This window comes from Rhinopithecus roxellana, chromosome 12, assembly GCF_007565055.1.
Source record: "Rhinopithecus roxellana isolate Shanxi Qingling chromosome 12, ASM756505v1, whole genome shotgun sequence".
Taxonomy (NCBI): Eukaryota; Metazoa; Chordata; class Mammalia; order Primates; family Cercopithecidae; genus Rhinopithecus; species Rhinopithecus roxellana.
In genome coordinates, this window is record NC_044560.1 from 100,945,701 (window position 1) to 100,969,307 (window position 23,607).

General features: G+C 40.8%; 1 protein-coding gene across 2 annotated transcripts in view; it reads right to left on the minus strand.

Annotated features, from left to right (window-relative positions):
- The window catches only part of ZNF507 (zinc finger protein 507), a 40,968-nt gene extending 19,463 nt beyond the window's left edge, over positions 1 to 21,505 (minus strand). Inside the window, exons 1-5 of one of the 2 annotated variants that reach the window (XM_010355780.2) lie at positions 21,322 to 21,495; positions 19,786 to 19,879; positions 12,140 to 14,268; positions 10,355 to 10,472; positions 6,452 to 6,566 (exon numbers count right to left, since the gene is read on the minus strand). In XM_010355780.2, coding sequence (XP_010354082.2) covers positions 6,452 to 6,566; positions 10,355 to 10,472; positions 12,140 to 14,266 — 2,360 coding nt within the window. In that variant the 5' untranslated portion in view covers positions 14,267 to 14,268; positions 19,786 to 19,879; positions 21,322 to 21,495. Of the gene's footprint in view, positions 1 to 6,451; positions 6,567 to 10,354; positions 10,473 to 12,139; positions 14,269 to 19,785; positions 19,880 to 21,321 lie in introns of both variants that reach the window. The other variant, XM_030912842.1, reaches the window with a different exon arrangement.
- Between the last annotated feature and the right edge of the window lie 2,102 nt (positions 21,506 to 23,607).

The window sequence follows — 23,607 nt, forward strand, 5'->3', positions numbered from 1 at the left end:
AGAAAAAACTAATTGATAATGTTAGAAGTCAAGATAGTGGTGGCTGGGTGCGATGGCTCAAGCCTGTAATCTCAGCACTTTGGGAGGCTGAGGAGGGCGGATCACAAGGTCAGGAGATCAAGACCATCCTGGCTAACACGGTGAAACCCCGTCTCTACTAAAAAAAAAATACAAAAAAGAATTAGCCGGGCGAGGTGGCGGACGCCTGCAGTCCCAGCTACTCGGGAGGCTGAGGCAGGAGAATGGCGTGAACCGGGGAGGCGGAGCTTGCAGTGAGCCGAGATCGCGCCACTGCACTCCAGCCTGGGCGACAGAGCGAGACTCTGTCTCAAAAAAAAAAAAAAAAAAAAGTCAAGATAGTGGTTACCAGAAAGAGGGGAGGGGTAGTTAAAGACTGGAAGGCCCATGAAGGGGTGCTGCTGAAGAGCTGATAATGGTTTGTGTTACAAGCATGAGTTTAATTTGTCATTATTCATCAGCTGTACCTTTATGATTTATGCAGTTTTCAGGAGGCATGGGAACATCAAGTATAAAATCTATTTAAAAAATTTAGAGGGAAGGAGGGAGACAGAGACTTAAGAGACTCTCTTAATAGAGTGGCTGGACCTTGTCTGGTTCTCGATATGAAAAAGCTACCTCTAAAAGTATATTTTGAAACAATTACGGAAAAATGGGTATTTTTGGACTGGGTATTAAAAAAATTCATCTTGCCGGGCGCGGTGGCTCAAGCCTGTAATCCCAGCACTTTGGGAGGCCGAGGCAGGCGGATCACGAGGTCAGGAGATTGAGACCATCCTGGGTAACACGGTGAAACCCCGTCTCTACTAAAAAAATACAAAAAACTAGCTGGGCGAGGTGGCGGGCGCCTGTAGTCCCAGCTACTCGGGAGGCTGAGGCAGGAGAATGGCGTAAACCCGGGAGGCGGAGCTTGCAGTGAGCTGAGATCCGGCCACTGCACTCCAGCCTGGGCGACAGAGCAAGACTCCGTCTCAAAAAAAAAAAAAAAAAAAAAATTCATCTTATATTATTTGGGCAGCTATTCTACTTAAGGAAGAAAAGGTATAATAATACCACTATACATTTATTTTCAAGAATAAATTAAACTTATACAAAAAACTTAAAGAATCAGACCCATTTTATAGACAGGAAAAACTGAGGGATATGGACAACTATCAGTCAACATTTACTGTGCACGTACGATGTCCTGGGCAGTGTGTGGAGTACTTGAGCCCAAAGCCCCTGTACTTCCCTTGACATCACACTGTCCCCCTGCCACAGTGTAGTTTCAGAACCTAAGCACAGTACACCTGTGTTTCTAAGGGAAAATGGGTTCCATGCCATATGGTTAAAAAGAAACTGATGCTCTCAGGACAACGTTTTGTTCTCCCATCTTGTTCTCTACAAAAGTGGTACTGGGAGATGTAAATCAGGGCAGGTCCAGCAGTGCAATATTAAACTAAACTGATGACCATCTATTATGAAAAATTTTGACTGGAACTTTTCGGTAAAACTTTGGGGTCAACATTATAAATGTCAGGTATAATCTCTCACCTTATATAAAAATCAAATCAAAATGGATTAAGGACTTAAACCTAAGACCTGAAACTATAAAAATTCTAGAAGATAACATTGGAAAAACCCTTCTAGACACTGGCTTAGGCAAGCATTTCGTGACCAAAAACACAAAAGCAATTGCAATAAAAACAGAGATAAATAGCTGTATCTAATTAAACTAAAGCGCTTCTGCATAAGGAACAGTCAAGAGAGTAAACAGACAACCCACTGAGTGGGAGAAAATCTTCACAATCTATACATCTCACAAAGGACTAATATCCAAAATCTATAACAAACTCAATTCAGTAGGAAAAAAAACAATCAATCCCATCAAAAAATGGGCTAAGGACATAAATAGACAATTCTCAAAAGAAGATATGCAAATGGCCAACAAACATATGAAAAATCACTAATGATCAGGGAAATGCAAATCAAATGCAACATCACTGATGATCAGGGAAATGCAAATCAAAACCAGAGTGTGACACCACCTTACTCCTGTAGGAATGGCCATAATGAAAGAATCAATCGACAGCAGACGTTGGTGTGGATGTGGCAATAAGGCAACACTCCTACACTGCTGGTGGGAATGTAAACTTGTACAGCCACTATGGAACAGTGCAGAGGTTCCTTAAAGAACTAAAGTAGAACTACCATTTGATTCAGCAATCCCACTACTGGGGATCTACCCAGAGGAAAAGAAGTCATTATTTGAAAAAGATACTTGCACACGCAAGTTTATAGCAGCATAATTCACAATAGCAAAATTGTGGAACCAACCCAAATGCCCATCAATCAACAAGTGGATAAAGAAGTCTGAGAGAGAGAGAGAGAGAGAGAGAGAGAGAGATATGCATACATATACACACACATATAAATATGTGTGTGTGTGTGTATATATATATGATGGAATACTAGTCAGCTATAAAAAGGAATGAATTAACAGCGTTTGCAGTGACCTGGATGAGATTAGAGACTATTATTCCAAGTGAAGTAACTCAGGAATGGAAAACCAAACATTGTATGTTCTCACTGATATGTGGGAGCTAAGCTATGAGGATGCAAAGGCATAACAATGATAAAATGGACTTTGGGGACTTGGGGGGAAAGAGTGGGAGGACGGCGAAAGATAAAAGACAACAAATATGGTGCTGTGTATACTGCTCCGGTGATGGGTGCACCAGGTTCTCACAAATCACCATTAAAGAACTTACTCATGTAACCAAATACCACCTGCACCCCAATTAACTTATGGAAAAAAAAAAAAAAAAAAAAAGGAATGTCAGGTATAACTATAATTGGTGTATGGTTTACACAGAATAAAAACAAAGTTATTAATAGCTGCATTAGTAGGGACTGGGATGGAATGATGTCATTTTAATCTTTACCTGCCTTCCACAGGAATGGAAAACAGCTCTCTTTTTTCTGGGTAAGAACAGGGCTTCTGAGATAATCTGACAACTTCATGAGCAGAAAATGGGAACAAGCCCCTTCAATGCACCAAGTAACATGCTGGGTACTTCATAAATATAATTTCACTTAATCTTCACAAAGCTTTATGAGCAGGGAAGTATTCTCCCCGGTTTCGTACGGGAAAAGAGGCTTAGTGTGGCATAACATTCCCAAGGCCACCAGTTGGGCACAGGAAGTGTGTGGTCCAGGCCTGGGATGCTCCCAAGACACTAGAGTGACTCCAAAGCAGCCAGACATAGCATGGGGACCTCAGCAGGGACAGCACTCTGCCTGGGCTCAGCATCTCTCCCGTAAAATGAGTTCTGCCTGCCTACCCTGGCACAGAATTCATTCTTTGTTTCCCCAGTGTTTAGAGGTCATCAGCCTTTTAGTACTTTTCTTTGTTTAGATAATGAATTATTGAGAAGATAAAAGCTGGGCCCAGTAACTACCAGCTACCACTTACTGGCTGCTTATTATGTGCTGGTACCTTATATGGTATTTCATTTCATCCTCACAACCTTAATATCCTCATTCTATTAATGACAAAACCAAGCACAGAGAGGTGAAACAAATCCCACAAGTGAGAGCTCAGATTCAATCTCAGGACTATCTGCCCCTAGAACCAGGGATCCACGAAGCCGTACTGCCCAGACCACAAAGATGGGGTCATTGAAGGACTGGAATGACAGCATAAAAAGCAAAAGCACGAGAAAGGAACAGGTTTCACCACTACAGAAAACCTATTATGTAACAGGCACACTAAAATAAACAATAAACCTTTTGTGCCCTTGTGCAAAATTTAGAAGTTGTGCAACAAGACCTTGCAGCTCTATAAGAACTCGTTACTGCTGCTTGTGAGCATGTTTCTTAATGAAATGTAGGGAATCAGAAATGCATAGAGTATGGCATGAACTCTGAGAAACCAAGCCCAAACTCTGACCATAAGTGCACCAGGCAACGAAACTGAATGAAGCAGACGCAAAAAGAGCCAGAGAAACTCCTGTGATCCTTGAATTAAGTCAGGCATTATAAAGCTTACACTTTCCAGCTCAGCTTAAGGTACACAGTATAGGACAACGAGGAGAAAGTCCTAGAAACATCCTGGAATAGAACATGTTAATCCATAATGCTCTGCGACCAGAAATCCCATAAAGACAAAGGATAGTGAGTATTTAAAGAAGGTTAAAAGGAGAGCCATGACATTAGAAAATAAGACTTATGAGGAAAAACTGACAATAAGTACAAAGAGGGAGGTATGACAAAATTGTTTCTAAGGCATAAACACACCAAACCCAGTGACAAAGTGGAGTGTGAATAAATTTGGAAAATAACAGACTGAGACTTCTCTGATGTTACACAAAGAGGATTCTCATAGGATGTTGCCTGTTAGTAGGAAGACCCTAGGGCAACTGCAAGGAATCCTATGAGTCTGTGAATATTTTAAGAACATAAGAAAACATCCCTGAGACACTGACAGCTATCAAAATGAATCTTTAAGCTGCAAGACTGATCTAATAAAGCAGATGTAAAACCTTCAACAGAACTGGAATCACTAACCTGTTGCATACATTTATCCTAAGTATTTGTGGGTCTACTTGCATATTGTTTGTCTACAAGTTCCATGACAGCAAAGATGACATCTGTTTTGTTATGACTGTAGTCCAAGAATCTAGCATGGCCCCTGAAGCATAATATTTGCTCGATAAATATTTCTCCATGAATGAAAGAACAATCTAATTCTGGACCCAGAGAAATGTTATTTTCTTCTTACTTAAATCACATGAATCTGGCATGGTATGTCTAAATTCAAGGATACCAAACATATAAACGCAAAGCTTTCTCCTCCTATCAGGTAAACTAGTGTTCCTTGTTTCCATCACATTCTACTAATCATTTCCCAGTATAAATCACGAATGTATACATACTCAGTTCCACCTATTAAATAGACTGATTGGACATGGTGTAACCATGTAATCCCAGCACTTTAGGAGGCTGAGGTGGGCAGACACTTGAGGCCAGGAGTTTAAGACCTGGTGAAACCCTGTCTCTAATTAGCTAATTAGCATGCCTGTGGTCCCAGCTACTCGGGAGGCTGAGGCATGATAATCACTTGAACCTGGGAGGCGGAGGTTGCCATGAGGCGAGATCACGCTACTGCACTCCGGCCTGGGCAATGACAGAGTAAGACTCTGTCGAAAGAAAAGGAAGGAAGGAAGGAAAGGAAGGAAGGGAAGGAAGGGAAGGAAGGGAAGGAAAGGAAGGAAAGAAAGAAAGGAAAGAAAGAAAGAAAAAGAAAGAAAGAAAGAAAAAGAAAGAAAGAAAGAAAAGAAAGAAAGAAGAAAAGAAAGAAAAGAGAAAAGAAAAGAAAGGACAGAAAGAGAAAGAAAAGAAAGAAAAGAAGGAAAGAAGGAAAGAAAGAAAGACACTGAGGAAGACTGAGGCAAGGTCAAATATCTTCCACAGAGTTTTAAGACTCTGCAAACAGATGTACTGTCTCAAGAGTGATTATAAGTAAATCTGCTGGTTTGCAAACTAAGCACATATTAAATATTCGAAACCATACACAGATCACCACACTATGGGATTAAACAATGACCTTTTATGGCACAGTCTATCGGGTTTTCATTGAGATTAATAAAATAACTTTCCCACACTCACTTGTATCGTATCTATAAATTCTGGGGAGAGAGTTAAAACCTGCAAAGTTTTGACAAGGGGGTGAAAGAGTTTATGCCCATGGCCTAGCACTATCACTGAGAATGCCTATATTTTCTGAAATACATATTTGAATTGGCTTTTGGGAAAAATCAAGTTAACAACATTAAATGACTTATTCTATACATACTAGCTTAATTTTGAAAAATGGACTCTTTAATAGGAAATTTTATTGCCTTTAAGTTTTAAGGATCTTTTGCTGGAATACTGAGTATCTTACTGCCAAATTACTGAAATGAACTCTAAGGCACTGAAAATTGCTATGAAATTCATACCCATATGAAATGAAAACATAAAATTGACAGATAAAGACAATTTCCTACATATCAACTAGACAAAATGCCTACTGTCCTAAGATTCAAGCTTAAAGTTCACATCTTAACAAACCAAACAAGACTTATAAAACCAGCCAGGTGCAGTGGCTCACGCCTGCAATCCCAGCACTTTGGGAGGGTGATGTGGGAGGATCCCTTGAGGCTAGGAGTTCGAGGCTGCAATGAGCTATGATCACTCCACTGCACTCCAGCCTGGGCAATACAGCAAGACCCTGACTCAAAAAATAAATAAGTAAATATATAAACAACAAAATATAAAACCAATTAGTGGAAATTTCTTACTTCTTAACCTGTGTTTCAATAAGTGCTATACATTTTTAATTATTTCATTTTATTTTTTACGATAAAATATTTTAATACAAGCATTAAAATTCTAGAATCATAACACTTACCTATACGGCTTATCAGAGTTATGGATTCGCCTGTGGTTTCTGACACCAACATATGTTGTACTTGTATAATCACACACATCACATCTATACTGTTTCTGGACTGAAGACTTATTCCCTAGACAAGGTATTTCAGAGTTTTAGTAGCAGGCTTTGACAAGATTCAAATGACAGCATTTACATTCCATTGTAAATGAAAATTTATACCACACAGTTGTATTAGTATTTCAATCACGGCTTTCTCGCTGTTTTAACAAGTCTGAAGTGGTTTTATAGGTTTTCCGCATATACACTATCAGCAGATACAAACTGAACATCATCTGACCTATAAACACAGATAGGTTGGGATGATTTCTGCATAACCATGTACAATATTCTAAATCATAATGAACTTGCTTCCGGCTGACTGTGTAGGAGCTAAATTAATCAGAGACACCCTGTTGATCTGTATCACCAAATAGGTGTTACTCTAACCAATACTGGATATACTGTCTTAAAGAAACACTGACTTGCCAACAAGCTGTAATTTAATACTATACTCCAATATTATAAAGTGTAGCTATGAAGCATATATAACCAACTCAACATAAAAAGCCTGGCTGGCTGGGTGTGGTGGCTCATGCCCATAATCCTAGCACTCTGGAAGGCCAAGGTGGGAGGATCGCTTGAGGCCAGGAGTTGGAGACCAGCCTGGGCAACACAGCATGAGATCTCTCCCCTACTCACCCCCTGCAAAAAAAAGCCTAAGGCCTTTTCACCCAGTGCATTTTCTTTGTTTACCACTAAACGTTAGCTATCAATGCAACAAGAAAGGAAAAGCAGCGCAAATTTTTAAGTGCTATGCAATGTATAATTCTTTCTAGTTAACTGACGGGTTACAGGGACAAAGGTTATGACTGACATGAATATGCAGCTCTCCGAAATGCAGGAAACATGGATCCAATGAAAAGAAGCCATGTTACTAAACTCACTCTGCAACAACAGGGCTGAGTAATTCAAGTTGGGGTAAGCTTATGTCAACACAAGTTGAGTGACTTGATCATATAAAACGATTTCCTGAAGATATTCAATGCTTCATGTACTTGTCTGTCAGCATACAGTCCACAGGCTATTCACACTCTGCTTTATATTCAGAAACAAAACAAGCATGGAAGCTCATGAAAAAGGCAGAGCAGGAAGAACTGTGTGTCTCTTGGCAGGAAGAAAGCTTAGGTAGAACACCTGTATACACTGCATAAAAGTAAAATCCGTGGTATTATACAAAGGAAAACCCACACTGAAATTTCAACAAAGAAAATCCTTAAGTTAAATTTACAGCTTCTGAAATTGAAATTTTCTTTTGCTAATAACTACTGCCAGGCAGAACAAAATGTCCTAATTTCCTGGTATAAATCTATAACATTAATATACACACTAATCATAATTATAATCTAAGTATTGCTCTTAATTGGTAGGTTAAAAACTTGGACTTGATTATAAATGGCACTGTTCCAAATACAGTTTTAAAAAAACCCTAAAAAATGAAGTGTGAAATACTGGATAATGGTTTTGTGTGAGAAATATTACAGATCAATGACAACTAATAAAACTGACAGATGGAAAAACTTAATATAGCACAGAATGAGAGCCTGTGATACTTCAAGCAACTGTTTCCAATGGAAAGAATATTGGATTTAAAGTTCAAAAACTTGGGCTTAGTCCTCGCTCTGCCACTTTCTACTAGTATGATCATGGGTAAATTATTTTGCCTCTTGAAGTCTCAGTTTTCTCATCTACAAATTGGAAACGCTAGAACCTCACAGCATAGTTTAGTAAGTCCTACATTTTTCCTTTAGCTAAGTCTGTACTTTACCTGCATGACTGGGTAAAATCTCCGCCCTGTCACTAAATGTCTATTCTCTGAGGATAAGGGATCTGCTTGTTCTGTTTAGACTGAATCCCCAGGGCTTGGCAAATTATAGGTTTCCAATAAAAACCAATTTAATTAGGTTTCATGGAGTAACACCATACGAAAGGGCTTTGCTTGCGGCTCTATTTGAGCTCCTGTGGTATCTGCTGACACACCCATCAGCCTCGTTCTGTCTTCTTCACTGAGTTGGGTTCCTGAAGGGCAGTGATGCCTTTCACTGCACTCCCAGCACCTAGCACAGTATCTAGTTCAAGACAGGCAGGCCACACCTTTTGGCCAAGCAAATGTTAAGCTGAAACATGCTCTAAGGTATCTGTGCTGTCAGAATGGCAGAGACTGGGGATCACAGAGACACACATCTCTCTTCCTGTTTAACAAGTTTACTAAATGCTTAAAGAAGTTTTAACAAAGCATGACTTATTATTACCTTATTTGTGAGCTAAAAATTTTTTCTTTGATCTGACAACCAGATTTCAAAATATCTAATGAGTTAATAGAATACCCATCCAGGTATAAATATGCAGCCATCTGAACTGCTACAGTACTGAGAGAAAAAAGCAAATGGAGCCAGGTGGAGAAAAAGAGGCATGGCAGGCAATTTAAAAATCCATACATGTAACCCTTAAAAAATGGCATGAGCCACAAAGAAAAGATGCTGCAACATAAAATATAGTAAACATACATTAATACTGTAAAGTCTGAAGTGGTTATTTTAATTTTGAGCTGACGCTTTAATCTTTTTATTAAAATTGTGAATTTTAATCTGTTAACTCATTTGGACAGTTTGAAATGTTTGCTTTTTAGGACGGTGCTAAAAAAAAGACGTCATCCAACACTGATATTAACTGCAGGTGGTGCTACTGAGTAATATTTACTTCATCCCTTCATTAGGGATTTATAGTTCAATCATATCAAACGTTTTAATGTCTCCTTTAAAGGAGATATGGAAACATAATGAATTAAAATAAAAGGAGGCATTGAGGGCTATTTTGTAAAAAGGAAACAAAACTGTTTTAGCTCAGCCATCTACTGCAGAAACAGATGCTATGCCATAAACTCCTTTTGTTTTGGAGAGTTTTACAGGGATGACATCTGTTTGACATGAGAATTTTGGTGCTACAGTGGTGTCAAAATCAGTTCTTTCAGAAGCATTCTAGAATCAGTTATGCTTTCTGGGGTATAATTTAATGAAACATTATGGTAAAACATTTCACTCTGTAGTCGTTTCTAACTTTAATTCTTAGTAAATCTAAAAAGGAAAGTCACCCCAATATGTTTTATCTCCCATAAACATTATGCGCCACACTGGAGACATTTAAAGTATATCAATTTAAGTGAGCTGAACCAAAGCGGCACAGCTTAGTACACTTTATACTTAATTCTCTGGATGTGGCATCCGCCTTTTCATGGAGCTCTAATTAAATCTTTTGATTCTAATATTCCTATTACCAGAAACTCGGTTGACTGCTACCTAACTAGTACATAAAAAGATCTTGTGTGTCTATGTGTGAGTATTTTTTTTTTTTTAAATAATGCAGATGAAATCTGGCAGTCATACTTGGGTAAGAATAAGATAACAGTGGGAAGCCCCAGTTAAAGTTTGGGGTGGGGGCCTACCATCTGCAAAAGCTCTGTTCTCAGTAGGTCAACTGGTGCCGAGAGAGGGAGGGGAAGTCTGTTTTCCATGTTGTAGCTTTTCTGGCTTGCTGGTACATCACCTTCTAAGGGGCGCTTAAGTTTCAACTGCAATATCTACCTACAAAGCTGAAGATGAATCCTTACTATCTAGGGCTTCTCACCTAGGACCTAGTAATCATCTGCTTCATTCAGTACTTGGCATTTCCTCAGAAACAGAGATCAGATTCACTCACATCCATGGTACAAAAAATGGAGAAGAATATAGGCTTTTGCCCTGAAAATAACCAATCATGACAACTAAGAGCACTTTTACGCCATGTGCGAGTCACTGCAGCCCATATAACAAAATACATAGATACCTTCCTGGACACATTTTCCATCAGCTGTATCACTGGAAATTCTTGGCTCATTAGAAGTTGCTATTGACAAGGTATCTGGAAGACTGTGCTGTTCTCTCTCATGATTCCTCAATTGACTCTAAAAAGTGGAAAGAAATATGTAATTTTCAATAAATATACATGTCCAACTCTTAGGAGGCTGTAGAAGAACAGGTTCATTGCTTTCATGGCCTAGTACAACGAATTATCATATTTTAAAATCAAGTCTGCTAAAAGATCATTTGACACATTTGACAATTTATAGAAAGAGGTACATTAGCAAATCATAACATCATGCAATGGACAGTTCCTCTTCATATTCTCTGAAAGGAAGTCACCGCTTTCTTAAGTGATTACACAGGGCGTGTCCGTATTTACCGAAACACTGGTAGGCCCAGAGGAACCAGCAGTGTTCAGAATAATGCAACTTCACAAAAATAAATCCAATCCCTAATTGCCAGACTCCTAATTTTTCATTTAAATATCTAAATGTGTAAGAGACCTAACTGGAAGTGCTCCTCCAAGGACATCCTGTCTCCCCTACTTCCACTCCCACGAATCAAGAGCTCAGCAGCAAAAGAAACTCCTGGAGACTTCTGGAACTTGTCTTTGCAGCCTATGTGGATGTCCTACTTGGAATTTCATGAGTGTAATCTGAGAAGCAGTGAACCTCAGACTCAAGGGCTTTTTTATTCCTGTTACCTTTTTGTTTGTTTGTCTGGTTGTTTAGAGACGGAGTTTCGCTCTGTTGCCCAGGCTGGAGTGCAGTGGCACGATCTCGGCTTACTGCAAGCTCCATCTCTCGGGCTCACGCCACTCTCTTGCCTCAGCCTCCCGAGGAGCTGGGACTACAGGTGCCCACCACCATGCCTGGCTAAGGTTTTGTATTTTTAGCAGAGATGGGGTTTCACAATGTTAGCAAGGATGGTCTCGATCTCCTGACCTTGTGCTCCGCCCGCCTCGGCCTCCCTCCTGTTACCTTTTTATCACAGCTAGACCCCAGCTCTCAGTAATCTAAAGGAAAAAGTCTACCTTCTAGTTAGCCCTTAGGATAACATTTGTAATACATTTTCAAGGAGTCACCTGGCCCACTGAAGAGGAAAAGTTCTAAACCAATGATTCAACGAGTTTCCTTTATAAAATAGCACTTCATACAGGATGCTGGTTTTGATAAGGTCAGCACTTAAGATAAAACTCAGACAGTCAAAATAACTTTGAAAGTTCTTTACCCTGCCCATAAAACATGACACACATGGTTCTATTTCCATGACAGTGCCTTTCACTAGGTCCACTATAGCCCATTTTTCCTTCTGCAATGATACACATCACTGTTGGTTGTGCAGAAGCTGAACTGAATGCCTGTTATTTTGGGGCCATATAAGATGAAAAATACGTATTTTTTTGTCGTGATGATGTACGGTTAAATTTAAGTCAAACGTATGTATGATGTCAATCCACTACATACTCCCTATAATTCTCTTGCAACAGAAAATCAACACTTTAAATAAACTATACACACTCAAACACAGAGGCTGTTAAGGAGGCAGCAGGCAGGGCAAAGGATTCTACAGCAGAAATTCTGAAGACCTAGATTTCAGTACCAACTTTAATACTGATACGTTGGGATCCCCTTGGGCAAATGGTCCAACTTTTCTGGGACCCAGTTTCCTTATCTATAAAATGAGGTGGTTGGACTAGATCTACAAAGTTCCCTTCTCACTCTAAGATGCTAAGGTCCTCTGAAAGACTTCCTGAACGAATGCTTACCTTATAATGGAAGGATTCTTCGCACTGCTTGCACTGGTATATTCTTGTCTTACAGTGGTGGATCATGTGGCTCTCCAGATCTTTGCTGTTGTCTGCTATGTGCTCACAGATAGGACACTGATAAGGCTGTCTCTGTCGATGCACTCGTAAGTGCTGCTTGATGTAGCCCTTGTTGCCACTTGTGTAATGACACAGGCGGCAACGGTAGGGTCGTTCAGCATTCGGGATGTATTCCACCACATTGTTTCCGGACAAACTTGTATCGCTGTTGGGCTGGCACTGGGCGTTGTCCTGCAACTCTTTCAAAATGTCATCGTCTGAAGCGTTTTGATCTGTCCTTTCTCTCAATTTTTCAATGACGGTGAGTAAGGACATGCTGATGCCTGTCTTAACTTGCCCATCTGACAATTCCTGCCTACCCTCTGGGAGTGCTACCAAGGTGGAGTTGCTTTGGTTAAGACTAGTTAATCCATCTGAAGAGTTTTTAAGTGGCGACATCATTTTTGAGTATGCTGCCAATGTACTATCTACTTGCCTTTGACTAGTATCTGGATCTAAAAGGTTTATATCTCCATAGTGCCCCAGGTTGGCTCTTGTCAACTCTGCAGCTCTTATAGGCATTGTGACAAGGGCTTCTGCAGCTAATGAGTGTAATCGAAGAGACTCAGAATTTGTCCTTCTCCGGCCTGGTGGGGCATTCTCATCAGTAGCCAGTCCTTTATTTATTAACTCATCTTTCTCCTCTGAACTACTCCAGCCTATGATCAATCCCCCAATATCAACAGTACATTTATCAGCACGATAAACATCATCCGTTCCTTCGCACCCAATCTGGGCTTCTGTCGGGCTCAGGTCCTTCCCTTCCTCCATTTCGGTGTTCATGAGGAAGCTCTTCTGTGAAAGGGTTTCTTCAGCACTTGGCAATCGCTCTACTATCACATTAACATGCCCTTTTTTATTGGGGCTGCTGCTGATGATTTTCTGTGCTGATGTAAGTAGGCTATCAGCAATCAGATTCTCCTCTGCATCAGAAATCACTTCTAGCATTTCTTCCTCATTGGGGTCCAGGGTAACCGACTGACTTAGGTGTACTCCTCTTTCTGCACTCTCTTCTAAAGGAGATGAAGATGATAATGGCTCTGAGCTACAAATCTGCACTTGCACTGATGGCCCATTGTGGATACTCAGTTCACTGTCTCCAATAGCAATGACCACTGCATCGACCCCACCAGGTGCAGTGGCTGCTGAAGAATCCAGCAGGCCTAGCGGCTCATTTTCATTTTCAAAGATTGGATAAGAGCAATCAACCTCCCCAGCATGTTTCCAAGCATGTGTTTTCAACATTCTCTGCTGGCCACAAGTATAACTACAAAACAAGCATCGATACATGCCGTACTGTTCGTATGCATACCATTTCCTCTTACCCATTTCTGCCACAGATGCAGTTTGGACAGTATGAGTCTGTAGATTGTCCACACTTACTGGGATGTCTGGAATGGTTTCATTTCTTTCTGTGGTTTTCCGACATAAAGAGTTGGAGGGGCTTACGCACTGTTGGGCTTTGGATGGGGTGTGGCTATTGGCATCATTGTCATGGTCATTCACCACATGAGCTTCAAGTTCCTCCTGGCTTCTAGACGTAATATGGCACTCTGAGCACATTAATATCACTTCATTCTGCTGACCATGCTGCTTAATATGATCTTTTAAGACGGAAAAAGATGATGATAGAAACTTACAAAGGCTACACTGATAAGACATAGCCTTCCCCTCATTCTGGGCAAGAGTGTCAGGGGTAAAATTTGTTTGTGACATCTCAGCTCTTCTAGTATCAGCAGCAGGTGACTGGGTTACTTTAGCCGGAATCTCACAAAGTTCTTGTGTTTCAAGAGAGTGTGTTGTAGCACTTGAACGTGGGCGTTTCTTCCCAATTAAAAGACATTTTTGTGACTTCTCATTTTCCACTATCTTGCTTAACTTCTGGATAACATGGATTAATGGATCTGGTTTAGTTTTTCTTTGTTCATCAACTTCCAATGAAGGACTGATGATACTTTCAGCAGTCAATACAGCTTCCTGTTCCCCAATATCTGGCACCAACATGGCAACACTGCTACTTTCTTCCATATCTAAAAAGGATAATGTAAAACAAAAATTCCAGGTTACAGGATAATTACAGGCATGTAATTTAGGAAATATAAGCGAATTTTAGTGTCAAATCTAACCTAAGTATTTTCCACGCTGGAAGCTCCACATCCACACACCTGGCAATCCCCAGTATAAATTTAAATTGGTTAGAATTTCTCTTTAGAATGCAATCTTCTATCAAGACTAATAATGAAGATACTCCCCTCTATCACTTATTTCTTTGGAAATGATGATATTTTTCTCCATTTTTCTTCACTTTCTTTGCCTTCAGCATCCAGCAGGACTAAAAGTACTCGCTCCCTTTTGCACAATGCCAAGAAAGAAATAAAAAAAAAAAAAAAAAAAGAAAGAAAAGACTGCTATTCCTTTTGATTAAAGGAGCATAGCCATTCTCAAGGCATGTGAAACCCCTCCAGTTACTGTGAAATATCACTCTGTAAAGTCCATGACTGATACAATTCTTGAGAGACTATTTCTTATACTAAATACAGCTACAGTTTTATTACTAAAATCACAAATTTGTTTATTTTCTCCCCAAATCTTTGGAATTGTGAAACTACAGTCATGTAGTTTGTACAGGGCATAGTGAATTTGGGAAAGTACTATATAAATGAAATTAAATAAAAGCAGTGATCTAGTTCCTACTTTTACTTCCTTTATCTTCCTGAAGATAAACCACAAACTATGCTGTGGTTTTTTTCTAGAGGTCATATTAGTGATCAACTATTACTCATATCCACATATATGTTTTTTGTTTGTTTGTTTTCTGTTTTTTTTTTTTTTTTCCTGAAAGGGTAAGGGACATCAGAGAAGGAAAAAAGTGATATCCCAGTTGTGTTTCAGGTCCAGATATGAACAGAGTTTCCTTAGAAGAGGTTATTTGTTCGTTCTAATAATGCATTATGGCTGAGGAAGTCACTAAACATAAAATACCCATAAATCTTCCTGCCTAAGTCTAGAATACTCTTTATATTTCCTGGCAGTACTTTCATTTCAAACATTTCCTTTGGCTTAAAGTGAGATTAATTTGTTGACTTGGATCACATTTTTAAGTTTAGGCTTTTTTCCAGCAACAAGTTTTGTTTTTCCACATTTTAGGTGCATTCTGGAATCTTACTCACAACATTCAATAAATGCCAACAAAAATTTTTAGTGGCACTAGCTATAGACCAGAGACCACACTATTCTTAAACTTCAGGCCCAGGCTCTGAATTCTTATTTTAGGTGGTGAATCATGGCTGTTCTTCCCCGCATGGCTGAATCAACATACAAGGGCCCTTCAGCCCTTGCCAAGATGATACCTAATGTCCTGCCAGCTGCCAGTCCCCTCCCTTCCTCCCCGCCGCCCCCCCCCCCACACACACAGTGCTGACCAGCTTCAGTGCCAGGTCGCCCACAACTCTGGGCAGCAGCTATGGCTTTTCTTCATTTTCTACTCCTTCTGGCAAGCCAGCTTTCTAGATCTACATCCACATCAGGCAAAAATGCAAACACTTTACTCTTGGCTTCTTCAGTACTACTTCTTCCCTTCTTCCTAACAATACTCTGCCCTATGGCATCAGCTTTTTTCTCTTTGCTACTAGCTGTCTCTTACTGCCCTCACAGCAGAAAATGCATTCCATGGCCATTCCAACAATGACGGCTACCCTGGCTCCCAAAGGCCCGTGGTCCTTTAGCCACTCTCCCTTAAACAGTCTCTCAAAATACTAGTTCTATTTCATCTTTCTCAGGTAGAAGGAACAAAAGTCTTTTTAGATCTCTTCGCTCAGCTGTAAGTCACTAAAGAGGAGACCAATGGGGGAACAATTTGTTCCCTTAGAAAAACCCTTTGTGACTTCCTAAGTTGCTTTATTGTCTTAGAATTCCACATTTTTAGGCCAAGGGGAGCTGGGGCTCTTCATGTGACTACCGATTTCCCTTTAAGGTGATTAACTTAAGGCCTTATTTCTGTCAGTTCAATGGTTAAATGCAAATTGGTTAAATAACAAGTTTAATAATAGGAATCCCCAAACATTCAATTTTCTGAACATGATACGGCTCTCTACTGTACATCTAAGGTCTCCTTCTCCATGAAATGTAACACCCATGTAGGCTGACTGATCATCTGGAGGTTAACAAGTGAATGTTTGTTGAAGAGACTTTGCACACCCATAGGGTTATGAAGGTGACTCATGTTATCTCTCTTCTACTTAATGATATAAGCGAAGTGACACAGACCAGTGCAAATTGCTCCCTGTGGATATTTCAGTGTGTACCTTAAAAAGAAAGTGAAATGAAGAAAAGGAGGAGTTCATCTTAATTCAAGAAAAAGACTAATACAAAAGAATCTGACAAAACATTCAGATTTTTAAAGCTGTGTCTGCTCAGGCATTAAGAGCTAATGGAAATTTGCAGCAGATGCTCCAATTTTCCCTGAACATTTATGTAAGTATCTCATTTTAAAGGCTGCATACATTTGGGGATAAGTACAGTAATGGCAGCTATAAAACAGATATGACAACATAAAATATGTCAGGAAACACCTGAAAAATCAGTTTGGGTCCACAGCAAAACCAATGCACAGGTTAATCTCATAAAAACGAGTCTCTGTTTAAAACAAAAAAATATTTAAAACAGCTCATAATGAAGTATACACAGAGGGGAAGCTACTGTAAGTCCCACTCTTCCAATTTTCACAAAAATTTTACTTAGACCACTAATGCAGAAAATACATATATGTATGATTATGTATGTGCGTGTGTGACACACACACACACATATGAGATTGCCTGTCAAGTGAAGTAAATCTGAACAAAAGAGATGAAATAAGGAGTACACATACAATGTCAGTGGCTCAATAGTGATGACAACATAAACTATGACAATCTGCATACTCTCCTTGGCCTCCAAGAGATCCACGTAAAACAATTACCTTGGTGACAGTACAGTGGTAGGGTGGAGAGGATGAGAATAAAGTAAGAATGACTAATTCTGTATTTAAAGTTGAATGATGAGTACCTAGGAATTCACTGTTCTTTCTACTTATATAAATGTTTAACATTTTTCATAATAAAAAGGTTAACAACTCATAATAAAGTATACACAGAGGGCAAGTTACCTTATGGCCAACTCTTCAAATTTCTTGATTACTTAGAATCCCAGAAATTTTACTTAGACCACTAATGCAGAAATACAAATATGTGTGTGCATGTAACAAATTGTTACACGCAAGACAAGACGCAAGGCAAAGTATCAGGAAAAATTTTATATTCTTAATACTTGTAGTTTAAAACTGAGTTGAATGGATAAGGCAAACATTTGGAAGTTAAAAAGTAACCGCGTTTAAACAATGCAATAGTACACAAGGTAAAATAAAAGGCAACAGTCAATGACTAAATCCCGAAAGAGACTGAAGAGCTCCTTTGGGCTAGCAAGGTAAGCAAAAGCTTCATGGAGAGGTTAAAATGTCCACTGGTTCCCAAAGGATGGGTAGCATGCCAGACATCATCCATTTGCCCTCCAGGCTCACTGTATCCTCCTTTCCATTCTGCTCTGTGTCAGAGGGATTACATCACTAGGCTCCCCTACCCTCTGCTTTCTGGTTGAGGTCAGCCAATGAAGAACCATGACAGATCAGAGGGAGGTAGCATAGTGAGATCAGAATATTCATTGTCCTGGTTCTCTATCTCTAGGTCACCTTGGATTGGCCATGTTCCTCAATAGAAGGCTATTTCTTTCCAGGTAGGCTGCTCTCCAAGACCCTTCTTCCGATTCTGATACCTCTCCCTCTCCTAATGCTGCTAGCTCCAGATAACTGCATTATGCTGTGGTTTGCTTATTGAAGTCCAACACCTTTATTACTAGTATCTTTGTAAATATACCTTCCTTGAATTATCCTCATTTCAACGTGCCATGTGCTTCCTTGGAATACTGCTGATACAAGTTGACACAAGGGTAGCAGTGACCAGAAAAGCAGCCATGACATGACTATATTTTTAGAAGTGAGAATAAGCATGCTATCTGGGGGTGAGTGAAAAGATCGATACGGCTGAATACGAAAGTTCACTAGGAGGAAAGAAGATGACAGGCATTAGCAAAACAGGAGATTTCTTGTTTGGAATTTCTTGTTTTGGACATAACAACATTATAGTAAATATATTAAATTGTTACAAATAAATAAGTAATAAACTAAAGTTTTATCCCAAATCAGAAAAGTTCTATAACCCTTTCCACCAACTCTCTCAAATCTTTCCTTGACAACAGTATTCCACAGGCAAACGCTTCTAATGAATATCTTTCTCACAAAAAGTTAGGAGCCAAATTATTTCAGTTGTCTTCGTTTCCTTATAATTTGCTATTTGGTGATTTGTGTACCTAATTAGTTCCTTATAGTTACAGTAGTATGGTTATCATGAGTAAAATCAAGGTGAACAATTTATGTGGGCCTGGAGAAAAGGCTATAATTTTCTGTGTATACATGAAGAACAGTACAATACAATACAAAAGAACCTTCTCTTTCAGAATAAGAATTTTTTTCCAAAATGAAAAAAAAAAAAAATTGTGCTATAGAAGTAATGGCCAATAAATTCCCCATTCTTCTACATTATTGTAATTCTAAAATATGACACATTTATTTTGCTCCAGCCAAAAGAAGGCAGGGGACATAAGCTCAAGGGTCCCTCCCCTAAAGTGCCCTCAATTAGCTGTGTGACCTTAGGCAAGTCACTGTCTCTGTGAGTTTTAGATTGCTCAGATGTAAAACAAGAGGGTGAAGCTAGATGAACTTTCAGGTCCCTGAATTATAAACTGTCTATAAAGTTACCTGGAAACTGCTTACACATTATTTATAGATTTAACTCACTATATTGGCTATAATTTATCTGATTTAAAATCTTCTGAGCCCAAGGTAATTATTAATTACCACTAAGAAAAAAATGAGTATAAATATCACAAGTATATGGAGTTTCATAGTCTAGAGTTTCTTAGTTGGCACATAGCCTGAGAGAATATTCTAATTTGGCAGCTGCAATGAAGACATAAGGTCTAACTAACATTAACCAATATTCAGATTTACTATCATTTATTGAGCACCTATAATGTGCCAACCAGAGTGCTGGAGACTACAAAAAAGACTGAGGAAATCCTCGCCCATGAGGTGCAAGTCTAGGGAGTAATGCCTCTGTAGATTTTGTGTAATACTCAAATTTTGTGTATTTTTTTTTGCAGATGAGGAACCTGAGACTCACAGACACAAAGTGGTAACTGGTTTAAGAACAGGAATCCAGGCCGATCTCATTCTAAAGCCACTGCTTTCTCTAATACACCAATTTTCCTCTTAATTCTCAATGAGAATAAACATGTACAAAATATCAATACTGAAAAGAGTAACAGCTCCTTACAGTGAGGCTCTATCAAATATGTTAGTGGTATCTGATCCTCATAACTCTTTGGGACAGGCTAGGTGGGTGTTATACAATCTTATAAATAAGGAAACACTCAGTGTGGTTTAAGTGACTTACCCAAGGTTACATGGCTGTTAAGTGGCAGAGCCAGTGTCTTTCAAATCAATTCCTGAAATTAACACAGTCCCTTGGATCAATCTTCAAAATCCAGCTGTGGCCAAGAACGAAAGTATATAGTATCAAAACATTTCTCTTTCTTGGTGAAACAAAGTAACGATTTTTTTTGGCAGTGAAAAATGTCTCAATATTCCATGTAAAAAGAAATTCAGAGGAATGTTCATGCAACCCCATTACGTAATGCAAATTTAAATAATTTATCTAACAAGCCGACTTGAGGGTTTTGCAGAAGTTAGGAAAAAATAGCTCTGGAAACTTCTCCCAATAATTGTGTATTTTGTTTTACCTCAGAATTTACGTACTAGACTCTACACGATTGGTTTTACTGACACGATTTTCTAATGAGAATGGAACAATAAATTGCACATTGCTATTTTAATCTAAACTAAAAACACAATCTAAAGAGTGATTCTGCAAATTTTGCAAGCACAATAGGCAGAAAAACAGGGTAAAAAGACATGACACAGTGGTGTGACCTATATATCTTCTAATGCAGTTTCCTACTCTGGTCCTACATTTCTTTGCCACTGTTTCTTATACTGGCTAGAATAAATCTAAAAGATAAAAAAAATGCTTATTCGTTTCACCTACAATGCAACTACCTTATCGATTACGGTTAAGTAAAATAGCTCACTGCCAGGGCAGAAAAAACATCTTTAGGGCTCCCCTGAAGTTAATTTTCAACGAGTTAGTGAGGTAAAGGAATGAAGGGCCAGGCTTTCTTTTAATCAATAACGCAACCCATACTCTGAGTGAGAGCAGAGTACTGGAGGAAGTGCAAACTCAAAGAGGTGATAAATCCAGTAATTGCCTGAGAAGAGCGATGCAGACTGATAGCAAATTACAGCCCACTGCAGAAACTTAAAAAGACCGCCTTGGGGTTGGGAAAGTGGCCTCCACCTTATTAATCATCCCGGCCTTCTACACAAACCATTCATTCCGATGCCCCCAGGTCTTAAGAGGTGGGAACTTTCCCTGATGGTCTCCGTGATCTCTGGAGATATAATTCTATCTCCAGAGGACGGTAATAAATGCAGAAGACCAGGACCGCATTTCCGTACTACCTTTTTCTACAACACGCACTGGCTAAAGGACTGAGGTGATGGGTGCGGAATGAGGGGGCTTAGAAAATTAATCAAAAGATGCTGGGGTCCATCCCGGCTGGCCTAAACGATCTCACGTCTGCAGAAGGAAGCAACGCCTGCGGGCGGGCCTACAGGCGGGCCGGGCTGGTGACAGTATGCGGGGAGCAGCGGGTTCCCCCCACCCCCAGCTGCAGGGCAAGCCCGGGGTCTCCGCAGGCCTTGCTGCACAGAAGACAGAAACCGGACACGGAACTTGGGGATTGTGGCTAGCACCGGGAGGGGCTCGGCCGGCTGAGGAGGAAGCGAGCGCCGGCAGAGGCCTGAGGGGAGGATGCACATGGCCGGCGGCGGCGCTAACAGCGGGCGGAGGGGCGGCCCCGGGGCGCGGTACCTGCGGTCAGGCGGCGGCTGCTGCTTCCGCGAGCCTCGTTTGGCCAGCCAGGACCCGGCCGTGCCCTCACCCTCGTCCTTGCCCACCTCTCTCCCGGCTCTTTTCCCTCTTTTCCCCCGCTTTCCCCCTCCTCATCCGGAGCTCCAAAATGGCGGCGCTGGGGATGGATCACGTGAGCCGCGAGTGGGTCAGGTGACCCGAATGGCGGGCAGCGGGGGCGGGGCGAGGCTCAGGCTCCGCCCACGAGCATCCCGGGCCGCCGAGGCTGGACCGGCGAGTAGGAGGCTCTCTAGCCAGCTTAGCCCCTTGCAAATCTCGGCTCTCAGGCGGGGTTCGGGCCCAGTTGTCTGGCTCTCACGGCCCCTTCCAGACGTCTAGGTTTAGAAGTCACCGTGTATTCACTTTGGCATCTCCCCATGTCGCCTAAATCCGCTCTGGGCTAGCCTTATCACCCCACTCACACCGCAATTGGTTTTCAACAATGGGCATTGGTTTTTTTTTTCTTTAGACTTGTGCTTCTAGATTTGTATTAGTTCTTTTGGTAGGACTGTACATTTTGAGGTGTTCTTGGCTAAAATATAGAGGTCTTAGCCAGATTCGCAGCTTGGCTTTAAGGGGTGCCTGTTAAGGACAAGAGCTGGGGGGAAAATCTCTTTGCTTGAGAGATTCAGGATTTTCAGGGTTTGTAGGACCAGACCCAGTAACACAACCTCAGCCCTCCGAGGGCACGATGGCGTTTGTCATTCGGATCTGTATTATGAAAGATACTAGGGTGGTTCCCCTGCTAACAGTGAAAAACGGACTGAGTGAAGCTTTCCAGCCAATTTCACCAAAAATGCTGGATAGTTTTGCCGTGTTAGGAACTACGCAGCGCAGTGCTTGGGTCTGGACTCCGGGTGAGCGGTGGACATGAGCAAGGAAGTAAAACTGAAGATTCCGGCCATTGTAATGGAATGGACTCGTTTGGTGAGATACCTCTTGGGGATCTATTCCAGATCTTTTTAGAAGCCTTTACAGCTGGCTGGGCTGTCCACTGTCCTGGGAGGAAGAGCCAACAAAATTTAGAATCAGAAAGGCTGATAATTCCTGTTACTGTATTTCAGAATACAAATTCATCTGAATTTGGGGGTTAGGAAACCAGCAAAGTTAGAATTTTTATTTTTATTTTTTTTGAAACGGAGTCTCACTCTCTCCCCAGGCTGGATTGCAGTGGCTCAATCTCGGCTCAGTGCAGCCTCCGCCTCCCAGGTTCAGGTGATTGTCCTGCCTCAGCCTCCCCAGTAGCTGGCACTACAGGGCGTGCCACCAGGCCCAGCTAATTTTTTTGTTTCTTTTTTTTTTTTTTTTTTTTTTGAGACGGAGTCTCGCTCTGTCACCCAGGCTGGAGTGCAGTGATGTGATCTCGGCTCACCACAAGCTCCGCCTCCCAGGTTCACGCCACTCTCCTGCCTCAGCCTCCAGAGTAACTGGGACTACAGGCACCCGCCACCACGCCCGGCTAACTTTTTGTATTTTTAGTAGAAACGGGGTTTCACCGTGTTAGCCAGGATGGTCTCAATCTCCAGACCTCGTGATCCGCCCGCCTCGGCCTCCCAAAGTGTTGGGATTACAGGCGTGAGCCACCGCCCCCGGTCATTTTTTTGTCTTTTTAGTAGTGATGGGGTTTCGCCATATTGGCCAGGATGGTCTTGATCTCTTGACCTCACGATTCACCTGCCTCGGCCTCCCAAAGTACTGGGGTTATGGGCGTGAGCCACCGCACCCGGCCGCAAAGTTAGAATTCTGCTGTTCCACAGAATCCTTTGCCAATTAGACCAAAGAGCTATGAAGAAATAAAAATAAAACGTTGAGTAATTTTTTTCAATAAAAGGTAAGAGATTGAGCAGGAGACTAGCATAGAAGGGTGGAAGGAAAAAACAGTCAAGGAAAACCAGAAATACGAAGCGTTGAAAGGGAGAACAAACAAGTAGTGTGAGCAATTCCTTCCCTTGGGCTATTGGCACAAACCATCTTAGCTTATCATTATCTGAACTGAAGAGAGCCTTTTCATTACTCATGTCTTAAGTGTAATGTCCATGAATCTGAAAGTGGACAGACGAAATGACAGAATTATTTGATCAAGGGAGAGTGCAGAACACAGTATAATATAATCTAGGGAAAATAAAGAACTTCTAAAACAAGCGAACGAAAGTGTATCTTTGTCTGAAGTTCCTGTGGTGATCATTACTGGTATTCACCAGCTAGTTCCCGTTGTCCCTCTTCTGGCATAAGGTTAGATAGAAATTC